Source organism: Danio aesculapii, chromosome 11 (genome assembly GCF_903798145.1).
Source record: "Danio aesculapii chromosome 11, fDanAes4.1, whole genome shotgun sequence".
Taxonomy (NCBI): Eukaryota; Metazoa; Chordata; class Actinopteri; order Cypriniformes; family Danionidae; genus Danio; species Danio aesculapii.
Window position 1 is genome coordinate 35,864,663 of NC_079445.1, and position 25,087 is coordinate 35,889,749.

Here is a 25,087-nt window from a genome sequence, read left to right on the forward strand (position 1 = left end):
GAAACCGCCAACTTATCCAGCATGTTTTACACAGCAGATGCCCTTCCAGCTGCAACCCAGTACTTGGAAACACCCATACACTCTCATTCACACACATACACTATGGATAATTTAGCTTACCCAATTCACCTATAGCGCATGTGTTTGGACTGTGGGGGAAACCGGAGCACCCGGAACAAACCCACGCAAACACGGGAAGAACATGCAAACTCATTAAAATATCAAAAAAAAAACAAAAAAAAAAACAGAAATGTCAACTGACCCAGCCGAGGCTCAAACCAGCAACCTTCTTGCTGTGAAGCAATATTATTTATTAATTAATATTATTATTATATCATCAAATATATTATTTTGTGTTAAAAAAGTAAATCAAATAGGATTAAAACAAATAGAAGGTGTGTAAATGATGACAGAATTGCAGTGAACCGTCCCATGTAACATTTTCATATTAGTCAACAATATTACTGAAATTAATTTAAAATTAATTAATTAATTTAAAAACTGAATAAATATATTTATTCTGCATGCACAGATTCCGAGTGGGCCTACTCTTGACTCTTTATATTTGGAGGCCGACAGCCATATATTTGCCGATAAATATAATGTTTTTTCTTCTTTTTCTGTATAATTGCAAAAACAAAAAGGCAACACATACAGTGAACAACTGATTTAATCTTCAAAAAAGTTTGATCTAATCTCTGAACTTTATTATTCATCTATTCTTTTCTATGTCCAACTTTCTTCTATGTAATTAGAATCTACTGCCTGACCTAAAAACACAAAGCAAGAAAGTCACTGAACATTAACCAAAATGTAAAACAAAAAAACAACACATCAAGATATTATTTTATTTATTTTATACATGTATTATTTATAATATAATTTTATTTATTTATTAATATTATTATATCATTTATATATTATTAAATATGTCATTTGTGGTCCTCAGAAAAAAGGAACTCAAACAGGACTGAAACAAGCAGAGGTCATGTAAACGATGACAGAATTGGCATGAACGTTCCATTTACTGACTCCTAAATCGGCAATTGTAAATCGGCAGAGAAAGACAGATAATTTTACTGATACCAATAACTCATGACTCTTTAGATTTGGAGGCCAACAGCCATATATATGCTGATAAATATGATGTTTTTTCTACTTCTTCGGAATGATTGCAAAAACAAAAGGCAACAAATACAGTGAACAACTTATTTAATCTTTAGAAAAGTTTGATCTAATCTCTGAACTTTATTGATCAGCTATTCTTTTCCATGTCCAACTGTGTGATTAAAATCTACTGCCTAACCTATAAATGCATAAAATAAATAAAACAATAGTGACTTTCTTGCTTTATTTATTCTTTTATTATATCATTTATACATTATTAAATATAGTATTTTGTGTTTAAGGAACTCAAACAGGATTGAAACAAGCAGAGGGTGTGTAAACGATGACAGAATTGGGGTGAACCGTCCCATTTAAAGCTAAAATCAGCAGAGACGGAGATTTCCGAGAAGAAATGCATGAAAATGACCGACTTCAAGGTTTTAAAACAGAAAGTGTTTCAAATGATTGTCGCTCTCACTGATGGGGGGAAAAGACGGCTGAATCTCTTCCAACTGCAAAAATCCAATTATAATCAGCGAGTCTGCATTAAACGCTCATTTTGAGGCAGAGCAGAGAACGACCAAAGAGAAGCATTCAAATTACAGGTATGGAAAAAGTCAGGCCTATGAATAGTTTACAGTACTGGAGGCGAATGAGGTAACCGTGCAATCAGACCTGGCACTGAAGGTGACTGCGAGATGATTTACAGCCCGGGCCTTGCCAACTTTAAGACACGATGTTGAACAAATACTTCTGCGTATAAGAAATGATGTGTTGCAGTAGGGTCCGGCCTTAGGAAGAAATGCTCTTCTGCTTACCTTTGCTTCATAATGTACACTGTGTAGTGAGTAATGAGCGATATAATGTTCATAAACTTAAATAAAACAATATTTTAAAGGTGCTGAGAGAACTGAATGTCCGTTAGCAGCTGCACTACGAAGTGTTGGATTCATGGTGATTTATTCACAAGAACATAAAGGCTCATTTGTCTCGGTTTAAATAATGGCCAAAATGCATTTGCAGAAAGTCATTATGAGCACTGCGATTTCACTTCGCTGTTGTTTTAAATCTAGATGGGTGGTTGGAGAGTCATTTCAGGTTCCTAACAGAGGATTTGATCAATGATGTGCAAGAAACCAGTGTTAATTTTGACAGCAAATTCTGATTTAGTCTTAGTCTTAGTCTTTGGAATAATACACCATTTAGTTTTAGTCCTATTTTAGTCATCTGAAATCTTTTAGTCTTAGTCTAGTTTAGTTGACTAAATATCATAAGAGTTTTAGTCTTAGTTTAGTCTTAAGTCGTTTAGTCTTAGTCTAGTTTTAGTAGACCAAATATTAGCAGATTTTTCTCTATAATTCACGCAATTGTAAGTATAATTCAATATATGGAAGCATATATAGAATACAGGCACATATCTAATTGTTGTAATAAAAAACATTTTATTACATGTCAAAAACATGAGTCTTTTTCACAAAAAATAACCATAAGACCTGCTCTCCCTGAACAATATACATGCTCCCTGAAAAAGATATGCATTGTCCCTGAATTATATGAAACGCATATGACATTCTTTCAAGATAAAGTACAGCATTATTGAAATAGAAAACCAATGAACTTACTGTCTTCTACAGTTATTGCAAAATCAAAAGCATAAAGAAATATAAAGTGCAATTCTCAAAAATTAAAATAGCTGGTTGTAATGCCACTGCACAAGGTATCTAAATACAAAAAATAAAAATCACTACTGTAAATGGTTATGTACCTCAAGAGAAGTTAAATAACTTCTAAGACACAATGCCTTGCTACTCTGTAAAATCAACAAGATTTTGAACAGAACAAATTAGTGCAATTCTTAAATGTAGAACAAAAGATGTATTGGCTGCAATGCCACACAATGCCAAAGAAATAGTCCTTAAAGTTCAAGTAAATAAAAACTACTCTCTGCTCTCTAAGCAGGTAAATCACATTAAACAAAAAACAAAAAAAGCATCATTAGCATCATTTTCTTCATTAGCGGTTACTGTCCTGTGTAAATTGTATACTACTACAGGAAATGTTGCAGTAGTGAATACAATATTTCTATTTGTTTCTGTTCATCTTAAGGAAAGCACTTCGCTCCAATGTGACCCTTCCTCTGTTGCGCCGTCCTCTTGTGAGGTCACCTGTGATGCTAAATACCCTCTCTGCAAAAGCTTGAGAAGCGGGCATAGCTAACAAGTCTAATGCAAAAGGTTTTAAACTGTGGTAAACACTGTCACACTTTCCCAGCCAGAAGTCTGTTCCTGTGTCCTCAGTGATGGGATGGGAGAGTTCTTCCTTGTACTTGATGATCTGCTGCCTGATGCTGCTTGTGAAGGTTTTCTGTTTAGGCCTTGTGGTGCGGCATTTTGAGAGAAACCTAAACACCGGCTGCTTTGAGGATGGCGCTGCTTCTGGTTCCTCAATAACCTCCTCTTCATCATTTTCAGACTGGCCCTCCTGTTTTGTGCATTTGACTACATAGTCTTCTGCCTGCTTTAGCAGTTCCTGGATATTTCCATTAGCCACATCAACATTAACAATGATTTCACAGACAGTTGGGTTAACAAAGCAGGCAGCTGCTGCAAGTGGTGAAAACTTTTCATCAGTTGTATCCAAGATGCAAGCAAAACGCTGGTTCAGATTTGATCTCATCTTGTCTGCAAGAGTAGCGAGGTCTCTGTACCGAGTGTTCACTGCAAAGTCAGTTAGGTGGGTCAGCAGATCAAAGAGGGCAGGAACCACTAGAGACATAGATGTGGTGTCACTCTGAAGAGTTTTAGTGTGTTCTGCAAAAGGCAGCAATAGGTCATGCAATGAGGAAAGCTTTTGCCACTCACTAGTAAGCAAACTGTCCCATCCCATGTCATTTGAGATTTGACAGACTGCATCTTTGACTTTAAGGAGTCGTGTAATCATGTTAAATGAGCTTGACCAGCGTGTGGGGCAGTCATTTACAACAATAACACCACATTGGTCCAATAACTTCTGTGTTGCAACTGAGGACTTGCGAAAGAGCTTCACCACAGACCTAGCTTTATCGAGAACTCTTTTGACAGTTGTTTCTTTCTGCAACATGTGGACCACCAGTTGTATGGTATGCACAACACATGGTGTCCGGTCCAATTCCATGTCGACATGACGATACCTAACAATAAAAAAAAAAGAATCAAATAAGTCTAAACCTAATAAAGTGGCTGGTGTGCATATGTGTATACTGTATATATCTAGTGTGTGGCAGGGAGTAATAATTTATGTGATGATTGACTCTTAGAAAAAGGAAAAAAGTAAATATGGCTTACCGCTGGTCATCGATTTCAGAGTCACTTTCGATCGTGGACCCAGGGGAGTCGTCCTCAGAGCTGGTTTCTTCTGCTGTGGTGTTTTTAAAGGCTGCCACCATGTTACTCCCATTGTCCGTTATTACCGTCAGGATCTTCTCCTTTGGTATGGTCCACTCTTGCATGCATTTGTCCACACATGCCTTAATAGCCTGTGCAGTGTGTGGGTGACCTACTTGTTGAAGGGCCAACAATATGTGTTCAGGCTTACTTTTTTCAACACAAAAGTAGCATGCACTTATAGCAAGGAATGAGGCTGTCAATCCTTTTTTTGTCCACAAGTCAAGGCCAATGGATACTTTCCGGGCAGTAGCCAGACTCTCTCTGAACTTCTGTCTTTCATGTTCATACTGTGTTTCAATTAAATTGCTAATTTTAGTTTTCTTTGGAACTGTTAGTCTCCCATCTACCATCCCCATCATTAGCACAAAGTCCTCATCCTCAATTGTTGTGAGTGGTAAACCTGTCCGTCCAATCCATCTAGCTATGGCCTGCTCCTTGGTCTGTTGTTCCTTTGATTCAGTCTTGTACTTTGAAGACCTTAGGAAATCTGAGATGGCCTGCTGCTGTGTTGGACTAGTAGCATCACTAGCTTTATTTCCACCTGGCCCATGGTCATCAGACATCTTCTGTATCTATGAGGATATATAAATGATATACAAAGTTGTGATATTTTCTTCTTTCTTGCCATAACACACACACACACACACACACACACACACACACACACACACACACACACACACACACACACACACACACACACACACACACACACACACACGTTTTGTCGAGTCATATATAACACCACAACATCTATTATATTAGTACACATATTTATATTAATTAATTCAGCGTGACAATTCGTTTAATCAATACTATTCCAAATTAATTTCATTTGGCTTCAATTTTATTCTAAGTTTAGCAGAATCACGGTGGTTTATCTTATAGAATAACCTTAACGTTAGCGTTTATGCTTACCTTGGTGTGTATTTCTGGATGAGCCGTCTGTAAATGTCGCTTCAAGTTGGTGGTGTTTTTCCCAGCGATTTTTACTCCACATGGTTTACAGACGCTCTTGTTGTCCTTGTTGTCATATGTGAAGTTTGACCAGATGTCAATTCTTCGTTTTCGTCCTAGACCAAGCTCTGACATTTCTGTCTGTCTGTTCATGAGACGCTGCCCTCGGACCGAGTGAACAACTTTAGCGTGTTGCTAACGAAAAAAAGTCAACTTAAATTACCAAAGCTTTGTAACCAAGTATAATGTGTAACTAAATATAATGTATAACAAACGTCGTCATAACTTGAAAACCGCGGCTTTTGTTTTGAAAATGGCTTTGCCAAGATCAACCTGCCCTCAAAAGATTCGCTCTGATTGGATTTCCCCACAAAAGGGTAGTTCTTATTGGATCTCTTCTCCATTCGTCCCGCCCCAACATTTTCCTCTCGTTTTTATTCGTTGACTAAAGTGTCAGTTAAATTTCGTCATCGTCTTCGTCATCGTATCTGACTTTTTATTTAGTTTTTATTTAGTTTTCGTCTGTAAAAAATGTTCGTTGACGAATATTTTTCGTCATAGTCTTCGTCAACGAAATTAACACTGCAAGAAACACGTCCTTGATGTTTATTTATTGATACGATTCCCCAAAGCTTCAACTGTTTGCTTGAGTTTTTGCACAGATACTCTGAATTAATATTGATCCACTGTTTCTGTTCTATTTTAAGGGGTAAAAAAATGTTAAAAATACTTTTGAAGCAATTTAATTTTAGTGAACATGGGATGACACTATAATGCAAGTTACGAAAGGCAAAAACTATCTCTGTGTAGAATATTTTAGATCTATTTAAATTATATCATAAGAAAATCATCACAAATAAGAAGTTAATATTGAGTAGTTAAAGTTTAGACACAATATGGTCTGTTTTGCCAGTGGAAATTGTTCTAAATGAAGCCAGAGGAGAACATCTGTGCATCTTAAAGCAACTCTGCAGTGTTTTATCCATAAAATAAATAAATAAATAAATAAATAAATAAATAAATAAATAAAGAGGATTTCTATGACGTGAAACTGAACGGAATGAAATGGAATGGCATGAAATGGAAAAACTAAACGAAATGGAACAGAGCAAAATGAACTTAAACGGCACGAAATGGAATGGCATGAAACGGAACAAAACGAATTGAAATGAAATGGCATGAAATGGAACAAAAAACTAAATGAAACAGAACTAAATGGAATCAACAGAACAAAACAACACAGAATAGAATAAAATTAAACAGAATGGAACAGAACAGAAAGAAATGGAATGGCATGAAACGGAAAAAAACGGAATGAAACGGAACGGATTAAAATGAAACTGAATGAAACAGAACAGAAAGAAATGGAACTGCATGAAATGGAACAAATCAAAACGAAATACAACGGAATGAAATGGAACCATATGAAATGAACAAAACAAAATGGAATGAAACAGAATGGCATGAAATGGAACAAAACAAAAATTAATAAACGGAATAAAATAGAATGGAATGAAATAAAACAAAATGGAACAATATGGAAAGAATGAAATGGAACAAAATGGAACAGAACAGAATGAAACAAAACAAAACAAAATGGCATGAAATGGAATGGCATAAAATGGAACAAAACAAAACAGAATGAAACGGAACAAAATTAAATGTAAGTCAGTGAAACAGAATGGAATAAAATAATTTATTTAATGAATACATTTTTTAACAAATCAATTGAGTCAGTGATTTAGTGACCATTTCATTCACGTATTGTGAATTGTGAATGGAATATAATCAAACTCAGAAATGTGTATTGAGTGCTCTAAACCAAAGTGCTCAAGACTGGCCACTTTGAAAGGGGTTTCACAATTAATTATTTTTTAGGTACAACTGATGGACACTTTAGGCCAACATGAACCTTTGCACAGGGAAGTTGCTTGGAGTCACACACCGCATTACATTTGGAAGGGCTCCAACCCTATGCTCTAATAATTTTAAAGACATCACCCCTCCTTAGGGTAAGGGCATAGGGATAATCCCTTTTTAAATGAATCATCTGATTTGAAATGAATTATTTGGATGATTCAATGACTCGCTAATTGAGACAGTCACTCGAGACCACCTACTGGCAGTTCAGTGTTGTATTTATCCTTGACAGGACAAAACCAATGAAAACGGCAGTACTATAACACACGCTGCAAAATAATTTCATGTCCGCAATCAAAAACATGCAAAAGAATCTTGAGATATCATCATTTTTTTAATATCGCACACCCTGAGTTATCTTCTTTGAAAATTGTCACAATGCAGCACATTTTCTAATCAGAAACAATACCAGCATAAACCAGCATGCTTATCTAGTGGTTGGACCATTGCCAAAAATGCTAGTTCACCACAGTCTTTCTGGTTAATCTGGCTGAACAAGGTTAATGCTGTGGGAACGAAAGACGTCTAACATACAATGTTTTAGATCAATCCTTTCAAGGGTCTCTCTTGTTTTAGGTAAATAGAGCATCCCGATTAGCTTCCAGCAGGAGTGGGTCATAAGGTTATCACAGCAATGCTTTCGAATGTCCAGTAGGTCACAGGCTTTCAAACCTCAATCTATGATGGCAAACACAAACGTCAACATCATGGTCTTGTCTATTGGTGATAAACAGACTCTATTGTTAACTTTAGCTCCAGATAACCAGAATACACAGTGCTGCAAACACTGCAATTTGCCAAACAAAACCAGACTAATGAGAGGATTTCTATGAATTACGATGCTTTCATTCTGACTAAATGAGTTTATAGATGTTATATGAGACTCTCACATAAGCTGCCTCATATGTCAGAGGGTTTGGCATTTGCTATACATTTTCTAAAGAGAAATGCAAAGCAAAAAGTACTTCTTTTGATTTTCTCATTCCAGTATGCATGAGTGAATTGCTATTATCTGTTGAGGATCATATTTTAATATCAACAAGAAAATACATTGCCGTTTAGAAAAATGAGCTTGGAATAGGGGTCTCAAACTCAAATTGGAAGGGGGCCATTTCAGTGACTGACAATTCATAGGAGGGCCGTTTTAACATTCAAGCACAAGAAAAAAGTGGAAGCCAGACGTAATTGATGCATCTTAGGACAACAGACATGATGTTTATATTGAAAGCATTACTGTACATGTCACCAATGATGTTGCAAAAAGGCACGTTTATCATGTCACACATCAGCTGCTGAAATATCTGTGGTTGTTGTGTGTATGGCCCAGCATTCAGTCATTCCAACAAGCTTTTTGTTTCTTGTTGTACATATTGAAGAGGTAGTTTAAATTGCTATTAAAATACTACAAATAATAGGTATAATAATTATTATTCTGTCCCAACCGTATTGCACAATAGTGTAAAAACAGCAGAAAGCAGTTTGGGTAACTTTATTGACTTTACTGGCAATTGTTCTTTGCAATATCATTCTTTTTTTTTGTAAAACTACAACAAAGAGTGGAAAATTATATACATATTCATATTTACTTTAACAAGTTCAATTCAACCAGCAGTACAGTTTTACTAATGTAGTTTTACTAATCATAGTTTTAATGCAAACCTTAATAATCATATGAGTAAAATCTAATAAATAAGACCATTTGAATTGAATATTAGCAAAATTATGATATTCGTTACACTACCAGCATAACGTGTAAGTGGTAATACAAGTGGTAGAAAACTGATAATAAATGACCCTTGAATATTTACAAATATAGAGCTTTAGTGAAAATTAAGCACTTATGGACATATATTTTAACATCTAAATCAGCCACAGAATTGAAACTCATGTGTGTCACTTTCGACCGCACACTGAGAGAAAATGAAAGTAAAACTAATCCGAATACAGTACTTTAAATGTCGACTAGGTGGCGGGTCAAAACCACAAGTGGCTATATGGGACTGCACAATAATGACAGTGATTCAAAAAATGTATGTTTTGGGGTGGCCGAATCTCGTTATATTTTTGGCGTCAGTAGTGGGCCGGCAGTTTGAGACCCTTGGCTTAGAACCAGAAATAGAGAAATGTTCAAATACATAAAGCACACAAATGTAATTTCCAAGGTAGCATTTCTATAATCAATGAAAGCAATATAACTCTTTTTATATATAATCCTCTATTGTCTTGTTTAGTTTACCATCTTGTGTATTCCCAGGAAAGTTTTGATGGGTGCACGCTCTAGATTCACTAGAAATCCTACATTGCATTTGAACAGCAAAAAAAAGTGCCATAATATGAACTTGTTTTTCTGCCTTCTCATCAAGTTGAACTATAGTTGTGGAAGGGCAACCTCACAAAAGCTATAGATCATATTTCACCACGTTCAAATAAATGAATAAAATGTCCTAAAAAAGAAACCAGAAGTGCAGAACAAACTTCCAGATACCCAATACGTTTCTCGCACTCCACTGAGACTTGGATCCCTAACAAGCCCAATTCCTCCCACAGAAGTGCACTTATAGGCCTGTTCTCAGGAGAGGAACTCTGGGAAGAGAGAAAGGCTCATCCATCATCAGAGGTCTGTCCGGATTAACCAGGCCTCATAACTTCCCAGTGCCGAGCAGTGGTGTAAACCCTTCCCTCCCAGCCTTTTATCATCCCAATCCCTTCCATCAATTCTCCATATCAGCCATTAAAAGTAGCCTTGGGTTGACCTCGCACTTCCAATTAATAACAAAAGAATAAGTCAACACCACCTTTCTTAAAGTGCAGGCACAGACAGGAGGCTTCATGCAGATGTAATCTATTACCCAAGGTGCACTGGGAGTACAATGGTAGTTATGAAAAAGAGGACAGAAAGAAACATGTAGGAGGAGATTGTGTCCGCATGAAAAGATACAGTTCCCTCGACTCGCTACAGGAACAAAAGGAAATGGAAGCCAACCGTACAAACTCAAAATGCAGCATTCATTTTTAAAGATGGTGAATAATTTAGGAATGATTATCCAGAAGTAGAGATCTGAGGATATAAACAGAAATGTTTCTTGACAATGTTGAGACATCTCTCTAATCAACTGCTCATTTACGCTCATTAAAAAGTGAAGATTTACTCACCATCACTGGTTCCAAACCTTTTTAGGTTTCACTTTTTTAATGGTCACAAAAGAAGTTAGTTTGAAAAATGTTACAAACCTCAAACTATTAACTTCCAAATAAACACTAAGGAAGTCAATGATTACAGATTGTAAAAATAACTTATTTTGTGTCAACAAAAAAAAAGAATCTCAAACAGGTTTGTAGGAAGTAAAGGTAAAGTAAATGATGACAGCACTTCCAGTTTTGGGTAAACTATGGCCACAGCCATATCACCCTGCAGCCCAAGACCAGTTACTCACTGAAGCCAAGCAGGGCTGAGCCTGGTCAGTACCTGGACGGGAAACCACGTTGGAAAAACTAGATTGTTGTTGGAAGTGGTGTTAGTGAGGCAAGCAGGGGGCTCTCAACCTGTGGTCTGTGGGAGTCCTAATGCCCCAATAAAGTGAAGGAGTCACTATACTCTCAGTGAGTGCCGTTTTTCGGATGAGGCCTTAAAACGAGGTCCTGACTCTCTGTGGTCATTAAAAATCCCATGCCACTTCTCGTAAAGAGTAGAGGTGTAACCCCAGTATCCTTGCCAAATACCCTCAATCGACCCTTACCGATCATGGCCTCACTGTCTGTCCACTCCCTCTATAGCTGGTGTGTGGAGAGCGCACTGGCACCGTTGTCCTGTGGCTGCCAGTGGATCATCCAAGTGGATGCTGCACACTGGTGGTAGAGTGAGGAGACTCCACTCATGATTGTAAAGCGCTTTAGGTGAATGGCCATACATATATAAACACACATTACTTACTTATTTACTACTCACTATCCCTTTAAACATCACATAGCAACATATTTAGGTATGTAGACATGGTGAAGTTCAAACCAAGCATCAGAATAGGGAAGACATAATTGATTTAAGTGACTGTGAATGTGGCTTTGAAAAGCTGTTTTCATGTAGAACCATCACTAGTGTTTACAAAGAAAAAAAAATTAAAACAGAGAAGATGGATAGTGAGCAGCAGTTCTGGGGGGGAAATGTTTTATTGATGTCAAGGGGAATGATCAGACTAGTTCAGGTTGAAAGAAAAGCAACAGAAACTTAAATAAACACTTGTTACAACAGAGGCCTGCAGAAGAGCATCTCTGAACACACGACATCAAACCTTGAAGCAGATGAGCTACAGCAGCAGAAGAAGTGCAGTCTGATAACACTCTTGTGTGAGAAGAATAAGAAACTGAGTACTTCACACAAGCTTGCCTGGTCTGATAAATCTTAATTTCTGCCACATTCAGATTTTAGAGTTAGAATCTGGCATAAAATACAAGAAAGCTCCTTTTTCACACCACTTGCTCTTTGAATTTTACATAGGTAAATATATAACTTCTAATCAAAAGATAGAAATTAAATGCATGTAAATGATAATTTCCATAATATTGATTTTTGATAGTTAAATAAACAAGAAGCTCCCACATCTGTGAGCAACATGTTGAGAACATTTAGTCCATTTCTACATTACATCCAGGGTGCAAATTGCAGGGAGGTTTGGGGGGAATTGACCCCCCCCCCCCCCCCCCCCCCCGAAGGTCATCAAAACAAGATGTATGGGGAGGGGGTCAGCCCTTTAATAGTAAGAAATAGCTTTCTCTGATCTCTGATTTCTTATTATATTAATAATTAAAAATGTATAATTTAAATATACTGTGTAATATAAAAATGTATTATGTAAATATGCCCCCCCCTCATTATGGTCCATACCATTGGGAATGCATAATCATGCCAATCAATGCTAGGAAAAATATGATTCAACAGTCTGAAACTGGCAGTTTTATAGCACTGAATCATATCTTAATTATTCTCAAAACATGCTTGTTTTTATCTGCATATAGCATAAAAAAAAGAAAAAATAGACATAATTTCTATAGTTTGACCATCAGTAACCTCTAAAATGTTTACTAAATATCCCTGAAAGCACTATAAGCGTATACATTTTATTAATAAATGAGATGTAATTTAAATACATTTATAAATTTTATTCACTAAAGCACGCATTACCAAACTACTACCAAAAAAGTTGACCCCCGAACGTCAATGTATAATTCGCACACTGATTATATCACTTCCCCACAACACTTTAAATCTCTCTGGTACATTCCCAAGAGGTTTAGACCAGCGCTTAAGGAACAAAACTCTTTCCTCTGCTGTCATCTAGGAGCACTGACATTAATCCTGTATGAGAAGGTAGGTCAGAACTGCAGCCCTGCAGACAGGAAGCCCAAAGCATTTGCATTGATGGACCATAAACCTCACTAAAAGTCCATTCATTGTGTAAACATCTAAAATATTTAGCCTAAATATATAAAATAAATTAAAAAAGAGAGGGTACATGCAAATTATATTGTATTGTATTGTACTGTATAATATTGTGTTATATTATATTATATTAAGACTTGTGCCTCCAAAGACATCCAACCACAGCCAGGCCTGTCAAAGATCCCAAAATATCTCTGCCAACTCATAAAGCTCCAGCCCCTGAGGCTCAGGTCTCACACGTTTGGGGTGAAAGATAAACAGCGAGGAGGAAGAGTGACAGTCCAATAAATTAACACTCATCTAAAAAGGAGCTCGTTTATCTTTACCATCTTTCCCCTACCAGCAATTTCAACCCTCACAAAGCCTCCAACCTGTCAGAGCTCATTCCAGTTACATTTGACGGACAGATGAAACACCCAATCACGCTTGACTGGCAGGCAGGACATCCTAAACCATGACCTGACGGTTGACCTCTCACCTCTGGCAGTCTGGCTGCTAGACGGCCATAAGATGAAGACATGAGATACTGCTGTCTTTCCCCTTGCATATTCTTCAGTTAAGGTCTCAGTTAACAGGGAAATATGGGATGTTTTCAATGAGACCTTCAAAATCAAAGCTTCAGAGTGGCAAATATCACTTAAATGTAGGGTTGCACAATATATCATTTCAGCATCGATATCGCAATGTGTGCATCCATAATAGTCACAACGCAAAAGATATGCAATGTTAAGTCTGAATTAAAGTTGACCAAGAGCTATAGAATTGTAATAAATCACCGTATTTCTATGGAATTTATATGATTTATGTAAAAATATGCAATTTTTTGTCCTGTTTCTAGTAAAAAAAAATCTACATTTCAAAGCAAAGACATAATATATATATTATTTCACTTACCCCTCTGACAGATAATTTTGCTTATTTTAAGAAAGACTCTTAATTTTCACTTCGGGCTGGGCCGATAAACAATATTTTATCAAATCGCGTTAAAATACATGTCAATAACAATGATGGATTTCTTAAATTTATATTAATCTAAGAGCCAACACACAGGAGAAATGTGCAAGAATAGGAATCTAAAAGTGTGTTGATATTAGAGACACACCAAATTTCGGCCACGAAGATTTATCGGCTGAAATTATGTTATGCTATTCAATGAATTCTCTCATTTTTGTGGAAAAGAAAAACCTTTTTTGCATTGTGACAATTCAATTTCTGTACCTAAATACTGTTAGACTTCACAAAAAACAGTCAAATCAAGCTAGTCAAATGTTCTTTTGAAATGTTTTTCATGTTGCAATATTTAATCGCAGAAAAATAAAATAATCGCAATATAATTTTTTTCCAAAATTGTGCAAGTATCGCACTTAAATGTATTAAACTAATATTTTTCCTCTATATTTTGGCCTTTTGTCCATTCTGAAAAGGAAGCTAAAGTGCATCAATCAGAAAATGTACAGGAAAAACTGAAGTCATGACATTCTCATTGTGTGCAATGCTTAATTAAAAAGGAATATAAACGTAACTAGGTTTGAGTTTGAATGACTATTTGGCTATAAAAATGCCGGATCAATAATACAAAAATATGCCTGGCCTATTAATATAAATCGTAGTGCTGCTTTTGTTTTTACAGTATTTTTAACATTTAAGAGTTTTCCGATGTTTAAGTATATATAGAGAATCTTTTGGAAAACCGCTATCCAACACATTTTAAAACAATATATAAACTACCTGACAAAAGTCTTGTCATCAATCCCGGTTGTAAGAGCAACAAACAATAACTTGACTTCTAGTTGATCATTTGGAAAAGTGGCAGAAGAAAGATTTTTCTGCTGAATCATCTGTTGAACTGCATCCCAGTCATCACAAATACTACAGAAGACCTGTTGGAACCCGCATGGACCCAAGATTCTCACAGAAATCAGTCAAGTTTGGTGAAAAAAAAATTTGGTTTGGGTTTGTTACATTTAGTAAGGGGGTGTGTGAGAGATCTGCAGAGTGGAAGACAACATCAACAGCCTGAGGTATCAAAACATTTGTGCTGCCCATTACATTACAAACAACAGGACAAATTCTTCAGCAGGATAGCGCTCCTTCTTATACTTCAGCCTCCACAACAAAGTTCCTGAAAGCAAAGAAGGTCAAGGTGCTGCAAGACTGGCCAGTCCAGTCACCAGTTATGAAAATTATTGAGCATGTCTGGGGTAAGATGAAGCAGGCACTGAAGGTCAATCCAAAGAATCTTGATGAACTCTGGGAGTCCTGCTAGAACGCTTTCAATGCCATTACAGATGACTTTATTAATAAGTTATTTGAGTCATTGCACAGATGTATGGATGCAGTCCTCCAAGCTTATGGGAGTCATACACAATATTCATTCTCTTTCCACTGCAGCACTACATTATTTCTGTTAAGTGACAAGACTTTTGTATAAGAAAAGTCAGACCTTACTGTCCTAATTAAATAATAAAAAAATCAAGGCATGATCATATTTTATTTTGGTAAAATAAGTGTAATCTAGGAGTTACAAAAAGAGGTACACTCTGTACACAGAGATCCAAAGACAAAACCAAGCTTTCACAATATCATCTTAATCTCGTCAAAAGGAAACCATCGTCAACAAATCATTATGCGATTAAAAAAAATGTTTTCATAATTAAAAGTGAACTATAAAGGTACCTAAGAATCTCCAAAGCCCATTGAGTTCCACTGGAGGGGAAAATGAGCGTTGTTCCTAAATCTCGGAGGCAAAGATCTCTCTATCTGGGTCTCTGGTCACGGTTCAGTAAGATCAAGCGAAGACGAACCTCCCTTTTTCTCACACTCCTTTGTGGGCTCCAAGTTTTTGCGAATTAAGCATAAAATGAGCGTAACCGGCTCCATTGAGAATGTCCCCTTGTCCAGCCAATGAGATTAATGAAATTCCCACACAGTGCCAAAGCGAACAAATACCTAGCGTCAGTGAGTTAGCCATTAATACGGCTTGTTATTGTTGGCTTCGGTTTTACAACAAAACAGAGAAAGCCTCATAAAAGCTCATACATTTCCATCACAACCGTAATATTGAGAGGCCACGTTGAGCTAATCTCTCTGATTACTGTCAAACTGACCAAATTTGAATGCATTTCTGATAACAGCCAACTATTTCACCTGAAAACTAACCAGATTTGACTTAAATTTGCAGCTTGTGGAGTAAATTTCTGTCTGCAAAACCTCAAACCTCCCAAGTCATTTTATCTTGCAATATCAGCAAATCTACCTGTAATCATTCTTATTTTTTAAGCTACATCCTCAAGTGAAGATAGCAGAGCTCAAAGTTGGAAAGCTCTCTTGCTCTGGGTAATATGTTAATCTGATTTGGGAAAGAGCCAATGATGCTTTTTTTCAGCTTGTTTGTTGTGTTTCGCTAGACTTTTTCTTCGACATCTTATCCAGAGATAACAGCCAGCGCTAAAACGAAGTGAAAAAGAGAGACAGCCGAGGTGCCACCCCATGATGTTCAGCAGAAAACATTTTAATTGCTTTAGCAATTAAGCAAGACGAGTCAAAAACCAAGCATGCCTGAAAATTCCCACAGCAAGACATTAATCTACCTCCTCGGGCAAATCTGTTCCTCAATGGAACAAGCAGAAAGTAAGAGAAGGAGGTGTTTGGTTTTCTAAAAGAGTAGAGAAATTAATGAGCAGAAAACTGAGATCATCTGTGTGTAATCTCTTTGCATTTTTTAAATTCAAACAAATACAATTTCAGACCAAAAAATATAGTTGAATGTAACCTGTCAGTGGTGTTAAGAAAACTTGGACTAAGACTGCATTTACACTGCAGATCTTGATGGTCAATTCCGATTTTGTGACTATTCGATATTTTTGCTGACCTGTTTACATCATCTTTTAAAAGTGACTCGTATCCAATTGTTTGCATTTACACAGCACATGGCAATGGCGCAATGACCAGGAGAAACAAAAACAAACAAAAAAAAACCAGCAGGCGCTGACTGACAGCTGATTATATATATATATATATATATATATATATATATATATATATATATATATATACATATATATATATATATATATATATATATATATATATATATATATATATATATATATATATAACAAGTTGTTTTACTATAGTTTATGACAGAAAAGTTCTCATTTGGCCATCTTCTTTTAATCTAGGCATTTTTAAAACAGTAGGCATCTTAATGTAATGTGGTGTGATTTATGCACATGACGTATGTCAGTTTTATAATATTTTATATTGGTTACGTTATTAATATGTCTAAATACTTGTGCTATATGACAATATAAATGCTTTTTTAGTCCTCGTGAATGAGATTAAAGGTTTGGGACTCTGCTGAACTCTGTTCCGAAATGAAAGCGTCAGAGTTGTCGTCATTCGCTTTTGTTTTTTAATGATGCGCAACTCGCAATGACAGGTGAAAACCTGCTTACACTGCAAATATGAGGACACAGATCGGATTCATATCGGATAAATTTCCACATATGAACAAGGCTTGAATCTGATTTGAGTAAATCGGAATCCATGTGTTTTTTTCCTGCTTACACGTACATGAGCCATTTCCAATCTGTGCCACATGGGAGATAAAAACTAAATCACTTGAATTATGCAGTGTAAATGCAGCCTAAATGTTTTAAGACCCCATTAAACAGCCTTGACAAAAATTTATTTTTTTTCCACATCTGTAAACTGTGCACCATACAAACAAACACCCCTAGAAAGATGGCTTTTACCAGAGTTTGTTTGAAGGCAGACAGAAATTTGACAGAAATTAGAATGCAACACAGAAATTAATAATAAGAACAAAACAAGGACCAAAACTAAATCAAAATATATAAAAACAAAAGATAACTAATGTCCACAAGGTGTGCCCATAAACACATGTCTCCTTGCTGCAGCGTTTCTTTTTTTGGTTTCAGGAGTTTACACTTAGCTGATGCTTGATAAGGTAAAACATAAATGTGTGTATGGCATGCTGTCCCAGGAGAAAGTTCTGATCTCAAAGGATCCTCGAGCCTGGGGCCAGGAAGGTCTTGAGAAGTCCCCTAATATTTAGCTAGGAAAAGAGGGTAAAGCCTGACCATCGCTGACCTCCGCTGACTGCGCATGCACCTAACGAAACAAAAGAGGCTTTTATACCTGCAGCATTCGCCGTTGTGATATTCTTTAAAACAACAGGGGGGCCGTTTAAAAAAAGAAACTGACCGTAAAATCAGACAGATAAACAGAGAAGTAGAAAGTTTCCAGAACTACCTGATATCATTAATATCGCTCAGGATTTTTTAAGTATTTACTTATTTTTATAACCATTTAAGATTTTTTTTATCAAAATTTGATGCATCACTAACTTTTGTTCATATCTCTGACACTTCCACCTATTAAAGTTAATTAAAATATTAGTGACAACAGAACACACGTTGCTCGACAAATATATGTTTTTATTATGGCAAGAATGAAAGCAAAAAAAAAAAAAAAAAACTACACTTACTAAAAAATACTGACTTTTTTTATTTAACAATTGACACATTACGGTCTGGCTAGTTTATCCTCTACTGATATGCTTAAAAGGCAATTATTTTCCAACATTCATGACCAAATACAATCCGGGTGGTACATTTAAGAGAGGGAAATGGTATCAGTCTCCAGCATCTTGTTCAGCAGATTACAGCACAAAGCATTTCATTAAAGGGATTAAGTGGTAATTCAATCCTCTATGGATTCACAGCAAGCTCAGGCTTATGGATCGTAAAGAGTCTTTTGGCTGAACATCTCTAAAGTGTGTTTTCCTTTAGCCCACTGTACATATAATATATAACCAATTCACAACAATTTACCAGCTTTTATAAAAGACAACATGAAATTGACCATTTATTAAATCAATGACCAAATATTATTGTGCTAAGAATGAACGCTTTCATGCAGAAGAGTATTTATGCAATAACAAGTAGGGATGCACAATTTATAATATTGTAATAAATGAATAATGAATATATAATAAATGCTATTTTTAATGTTATCGTTCCGATGTCAAAATTAGGCCGATATCTTTAAGCAAATAGATTACATAACTGTACAGAACTGACTGTCTCGCGCATGCATGGGTCGAACTTGTTCAGACTTATTCAGTGCACTATAACGGAGCTTTCCTTACATTGTTTATTCCTTCAAAGTCAGTCATTTCTTTGTGTGGTATTGCTGTGTGCTAATAACTCAGTAAGTAACCATATTCCTTATCACTGTAGATGTGTTTGATTTGAAAAGATTTGTGAACAAAAAATAATTGAAAATTAAATTAAAAATTACTTTTTAGAACTTGATCAAATAATAATAATAATAATAATAATAATAATAATAATAATAATAATAATAATAATAATAATAATAATAATTAAATATATGTTAACATAATACGTATTCAATTTGACAAGAAAATACTGTACAGCAAAGCAATATACTGTACATTTTTAAGAATAACAGGCTCACTATGGGAGAGAAAGTGTTCTTGTTCAAGTCAAACATATAAACGTGTGAATTCTAAATCAAGTTGGACTCCATCAGGGAACAGAACTGAACTCAAATCCAAAAGCAACCCTCAGGCGAGCCATTATAAGCACAACTGGAAATAATGCATTCACCTGCACACGGAAACAAATGAAAGTCTATGCAGAGCAGCGTACTGTACGAGCCTGAGCTGACAAGTTTTAAACGCATCAGACTTTCCGTGACTGCGGTTTGACAGTCAAACGTGATGTGATGACCATTAAACGGTCCTGGATTTGCATGCACTCTTAACCGAGGGTTGTCAAAACTAAGAGCTGAATCATAGAAAGGTCGTCCGCCTCGCTGAACTTGAAGTTTCCAGATATTAATTCTGTCACAAAGTGAAGAGCGGTGAAGACCTTCGGCCACAAGATCACAGCTTTTTCCTGCATTCTAATGAAATGCAATAAATCAGAGCAGTTGAAGGTTGTTAAAGTTGCCTCTCAGTTGTCAGACGTGCCAGCTTTGTAACTCCAGACAAACTGTTCGCTTTTTCCAAGTTTGGATCAGGACCACTTTGGCACAGTGAGATCTGGCACTTAATGTTGATGCTGGACTGTTACGACTGGACAAATGTGCCTTAATCTAGAGCAGGTTTATGCTTCAGGTAGGAGACTTAGAGGAAAAAAAGCCAGACTGGAAATTTGGCACAAGCACATGTTGTACTTTGATTAACTTAATCAGTTGTGACAAAAGATTTAGAGACTTCCTTACACAAAACAAGTCCAACCGCCTCTGTAATTGATTTGACTGATACTTTCTGTAGACATTCGCTACTAAATAAATAGTTATAATAATATCAGATCTTGAATACAATTACGGCACTGTGGTTAAAAGCATGATAATTGGTTAAAATATAGATTAATGCAACAGTTGGGTTAAAAACCCAATTAAAATGAATATATATTTTCTAAAAGTACAAAAACAGTTGTGTTTGCCCATATTTTTCCCCAACATTCGTGTGTAACCCAAATACTGCATTTCAAAGGACCATCAAAGGGATAGTTCATTAAAGTAGCACAGTGCTCATTCAGTAAAGCCACAGTTAAACAGTGTTTTAAGTCTGGATTTGAATGTGCTTAATGTTGGAGCACATCTGATCATTTCTGGAAGCTGATTCCAGCAGCGGGGGGCGCTGTTAGTAGCTGAAGGCCGATTCACCCTGCTTTGACTGAACTCTTGGAATTTATAATTATTTTGATACTTTTGATCTGAGTGATCTGTAGGTCCACACGAAATCTGCGCGCGAAGAAATCCGCAGATTTTTAGTCCATCATTGAGTCTATTTATTTACTAGTGTAAATTTTTATTTATTCAGTTTTTAAAATCATTTAAGTAATTTTATTGTGATATAATAATAGTAATATTAAAATGTTAATATGATTTATTTACATTATTTACAATATAGTTTGTAAAGTGTCTTTTAATAGATATATTATATAAGAGACTTGCTTTGTTAACCGAATAAGCGGATCTAATTAAATTAGCATTATAAACATTAAAAAAGTTATAAAATGTATTTATTATTTCATATATTAAGTTTTTAATTATGATACTCCTAAAATCATTCCACATAAATCTGCACATTTTTTTTTACAAAATTCTCAGCAGAAATAGCAAAAAATATTCACAGACTCTGTCTGGTTTGTATTCAGTGAGCATATCTGTAATGTATTGATGTCCTAGATCATTTAGTGATTTATAGACAAGTAATAATACTTTAAAATCTATTCTGAATGTAACTGGGAGCCAGTGTAAAGACCTGAGGACTGGTGTGAATTGCTCTGATTTTCTTGTTCTGGTCAGAATCCTGGCCACAGCGTTCTAGAAGAGCTGCAACTGTCTGACTTGGAAAGGCCAGTGAGGAGTTCATTGCAGTAATCCACCCTGCTGCTGATTAAAACATGAACAAGTTTCTCTAAGTCCTCACTGGAAACAAAGCATCTAACTCTTGCAATGTTTTTGAGATGATAGTATGCATATTTAGTTACCGCTTTGACATGACCACTGAAACTCAGATCTGACTCCAGAATAACACCAAAAGCACCAGCCCCATAAGACAGCATGACCACACCCCTTTTTATATCTCTGCTACTAGACCCTCCCCTCAATGCAGAACGGCTGTGTGTTTTAGGAGCATTTTTCAGATACTGCTTAGTGCACATGAATTGCAAGTAAGCAACACATACTGTAAGTAAAGGGATCCCAAAACTGAAAATTCATTTTCACAACAAAAAACAAGCTATTCTGAAGAATGTTGGAAAAAAGCAGCCATTAGCATCCATCAATGGCTGTTTTTGTCCCAACAAGAACCACTTGAGTGGAAGTTTAACTTTTGGGTTAACTATCCCTTTAAGATCAACAGTTAAAGAAACTGAAAACAAGTAAATGCGTCTGCATGAACAAAAAAAATCTGTTACATATTTAAATAGTATATCTATAATCATTTATTAGCATTATTATTAGTGGTGGTAGTGATAATAGAACTACTGGTAGTATTTATGAACTAAAAGGATGTGCACACACAAGCACAAACCTTGCCTGGCCTTTTTCCTCTGACATTTGCATTCCCCTGGAGTGTCATTAGAAGCTGCTGAATCTCTGCTCATCATTGTTTATCTCTACACTGCTAATTAGTTAATCAATTAAACTCTGCATCACTGGGATGAGCACTGCTCTTTCTGCCTCCATTGATGATCAACAGAATTGAACTAACATTGTACAACATGATCAAGCATCAAGCAATAATCACATTGCTTTTTTTGTTTTGTTGCAGTTTTGCCTTAAAGGGATAGTAAAATGAAAATGTACTCAACATTTACTCTTCCTCAAGTGGTTTACTCATATTTATAGGATTCTTTATTGTGTAAAAGAAGATATTTTGAAAAATGCTCGAAATCTGTAATCACTGACTTCCATAGACAAACATTGAAAAATAAATACTATGGAAGTCAGTGGTAGAGGATTGCCGCGGGACCCGGCCAGATTTCTTGCGGCGCGGGAATAAATTTCCGAATAAAGCGTGGGAGCGGTCGGTAACTGGTGTAATTTTGGACGGGAGCGGGCAGTCTAACAATATCGCTCCCGACTCCTGAGCGAGCACGCGTGTGTATGTGTGTGAATGAGAGAGCGCGATGCTGTGTTTAGCTTGATTGTTGCGGTGTGTGTTTGTGTGTGTGTGTGCTAATGAGAGAGAGAGCTTTGTGCTGTCTGTGTGTGTGTGTGAATGAGAGAGAGCGTGATGCTGTCTGTGTGTGTCACTTGCTTAGTACTTATGTGTTTGTGTGTGTGTTTATACAGACAGCTTTTTATAGGCTGTCTGGACTCTGTATAGCTGGGTGGTTTTAGGTTTTGTTCTCCCCCCGCCCGTTAGCGGGAACGGGCGCGGTGGGTAGAAAACGGGGTGGGTCGGGCAGTGTGACAACAAATGCTGAATATAAGCGGAACTGGTCGGGTTTGGGCTAAAACCTGGCGGGTGGGAGCGGGATTTAAAATTTAGTCCCGCGCAGATCTCGTCAGTGGTTACCATTTCCAACATTTTCCCAAATATCTTCTTTTGTGTTCAACAAACTCAAACAGGTTTGTGACAAGTGAAGAAAGAGTAATCTTCACCCCAAAATTTTTATTTACTCATTTATTCACCCTCAAGTGGTTCATTGTAGTTTTCTTCTATAAAATATATTTTGAAGAATGTTTAAAACTGGTGCCTATTAATTTCCATAGTGTTATATTTCCTACTGTAAAACTCGGCCCTATGAGGCTTTATACAGTTCGTGCTTACAGAGTTTCATCCGTGGGTTCTTGGCTATTACCCGATCTGTTAAGGCCACTAGATAGAAGAGTCCAACTCAACTTCTGTGCTTGGAACATATGGTTTATTTTCACAGCGTTATTCAGCATAAACTCTGCATTAATTCACAGACTACTCTCGTGCAACTTCCCGCTTCACCTCACGCTCTTTCTTTCTTCCTTTTCCGTCCGTACACGAGATATCGCGAGAGTAGAATCTAACTTTATTTAAACACATTTTTAACTCTTACACTACTATGGACGTCAATAGCTACCGGTTTTCAACATTTATCTAAATATCTTCTTTTACATTCATTAATAAAGGCTTGGAACAAAATAGCACGCAAGTAATTTTCAATGTTCGAGGTGAACTATTCTTTTAACTAGCCACTATGACCAAATTCCAGAAAATTACACTCAAAATCCATCACATGAGACTGAGTTAATACAAAATGACAACATAATTTGAGTTGGGTGTTTTGGTTGGTTTGTCATGGGCGTTTTACATACAGTACTGTAAAAACATATTTCAGTGAGTCATAAATATGATGCAATATGAAAATACGTTTCCAAAAAAAATGATTTCCGAAAGCGTTGGACATTTTAAGAGTCCAGCTTCATCACAGCAGCTGCTGCACTGGCTAATTGATGGAGATATTAGTCATTTCTAACAGAAAATAAACCAGGAGAAGTGGGTGATGACAATTGTAATCCCGCAGCAGCGGTCACACACTTACGCCTTCACACAAACGCAATCCCTCTGAGTCAGGACCTGTTCATAATGGAGAGAGAATAAAAGTGATGGCTTCCACACACATCTGGAGCACAGCCTGATTATACACTTGCTTCACGACACCCAGGAGTCGCCAGCACACATTTACTGCAGAGCACAGACTGTTACTAAATGCTCATATTAACGTGCATGTGTGTGTATGTGCGTGTGTGTGCAGAAGATGAATTCTAAACATGTCCAAACAGGACTGGTGAAGGAGGATCGCTGAGGCATCAACCTTAGAGGTCTGGAGGGAAATATGATCCTGACTGTATCCCCATCCTGGACAACCAGAAAAACATGACAAATCCAACTCTGCGCCCCATTTAAGCATCATTTAATAAAATATTCTGATCCTTTTTATAAAAAACATTTTTTTTTAAATATGTATGTTTGTTTGTTTGTTGGTTTTTACAATTTAGGGAGTTCACAATCATCCGAAATTTCCAAAATGATTCAAAATAAAAAAGAAAAAAAAAGTAGTCAATCACATTACATACCAAATTTCTCACAGTAATAGAACCATTTTTGTATTTCATAAATTCTCAAATAAATAAAGTATAATAATAAATAATCACAAAATTATTTGTATATTTTTAGCCCACAATTATATACTGTTTTTAAAACCATTTAATAAGACCAATATAGGACATGCAAACATGTTGATATTCAGGAACTATGTGACGCCTTGCATGTCAATTTTCTGAAACTGAGTTGTACACAAGCAGCAACATCCTGCTCTTCCTCGTGAAGCCAATAAGGAAATAACATACTGCAATTCATCGACTGGCCTCTGGGGGCTGGCTCCAGGAACTTCAGATGTTCACTGACAGCAATGCTAAATTGGTCAATTTTACAGCTGATAAAAACATGTTTACGGCATGGTACAAAAGATGGTTATGGTGCCTACAGCTAATATTACCCTTCATGACATCTGTGAGGGGGGTGAATTTTTTTTATAACTCATCCGTTTCATTTTTATTAAGTTATATTAAGTCTGCATAATTAAGGGTTTGGCCATTTGAGTGGCAGCTAGGTCTTGCTGGTCACAGTCATGTCACATCAGCTGATTCCGGCTGATTAGCCGCTGAACTCAGCATATACATCGCATTTTTGTTT

The 25,087-nt window shown here is 36.3% G+C and overlaps 2 protein-coding genes across 2 annotated transcripts in view; both read right to left on the bottom strand.

The window, feature by feature from the left end:
* sema3fb (sema domain, immunoglobulin domain (Ig), short basic domain, secreted, (semaphorin) 3Fb) overlaps window positions 1–25,087 on the bottom strand; it is a 140,473-nt gene that overhangs the window by 87,719 nt on the left and 27,667 nt on the right. The window lies entirely within an intron of this gene.
* On the bottom strand, window positions 2,536–6,056 carry LOC130236965 (zinc finger BED domain-containing protein 4-like). The gene is made up of 3 exons (XM_056467728.1): window positions 5,451–6,056; window positions 4,431–5,104; window positions 2,536–4,276 (listed from the first exon to the last, which is right to left on the bottom strand). The coding sequence occupies exons 1-3, from the start codon at window positions 5,640–5,642 to the stop codon at window positions 3,190–3,192; spliced, it is 1,953 nt and encodes a 650-aa protein (XP_056323703.1). The 5' UTR covers window positions 5,643–6,056; the 3' UTR covers window positions 2,536–3,189.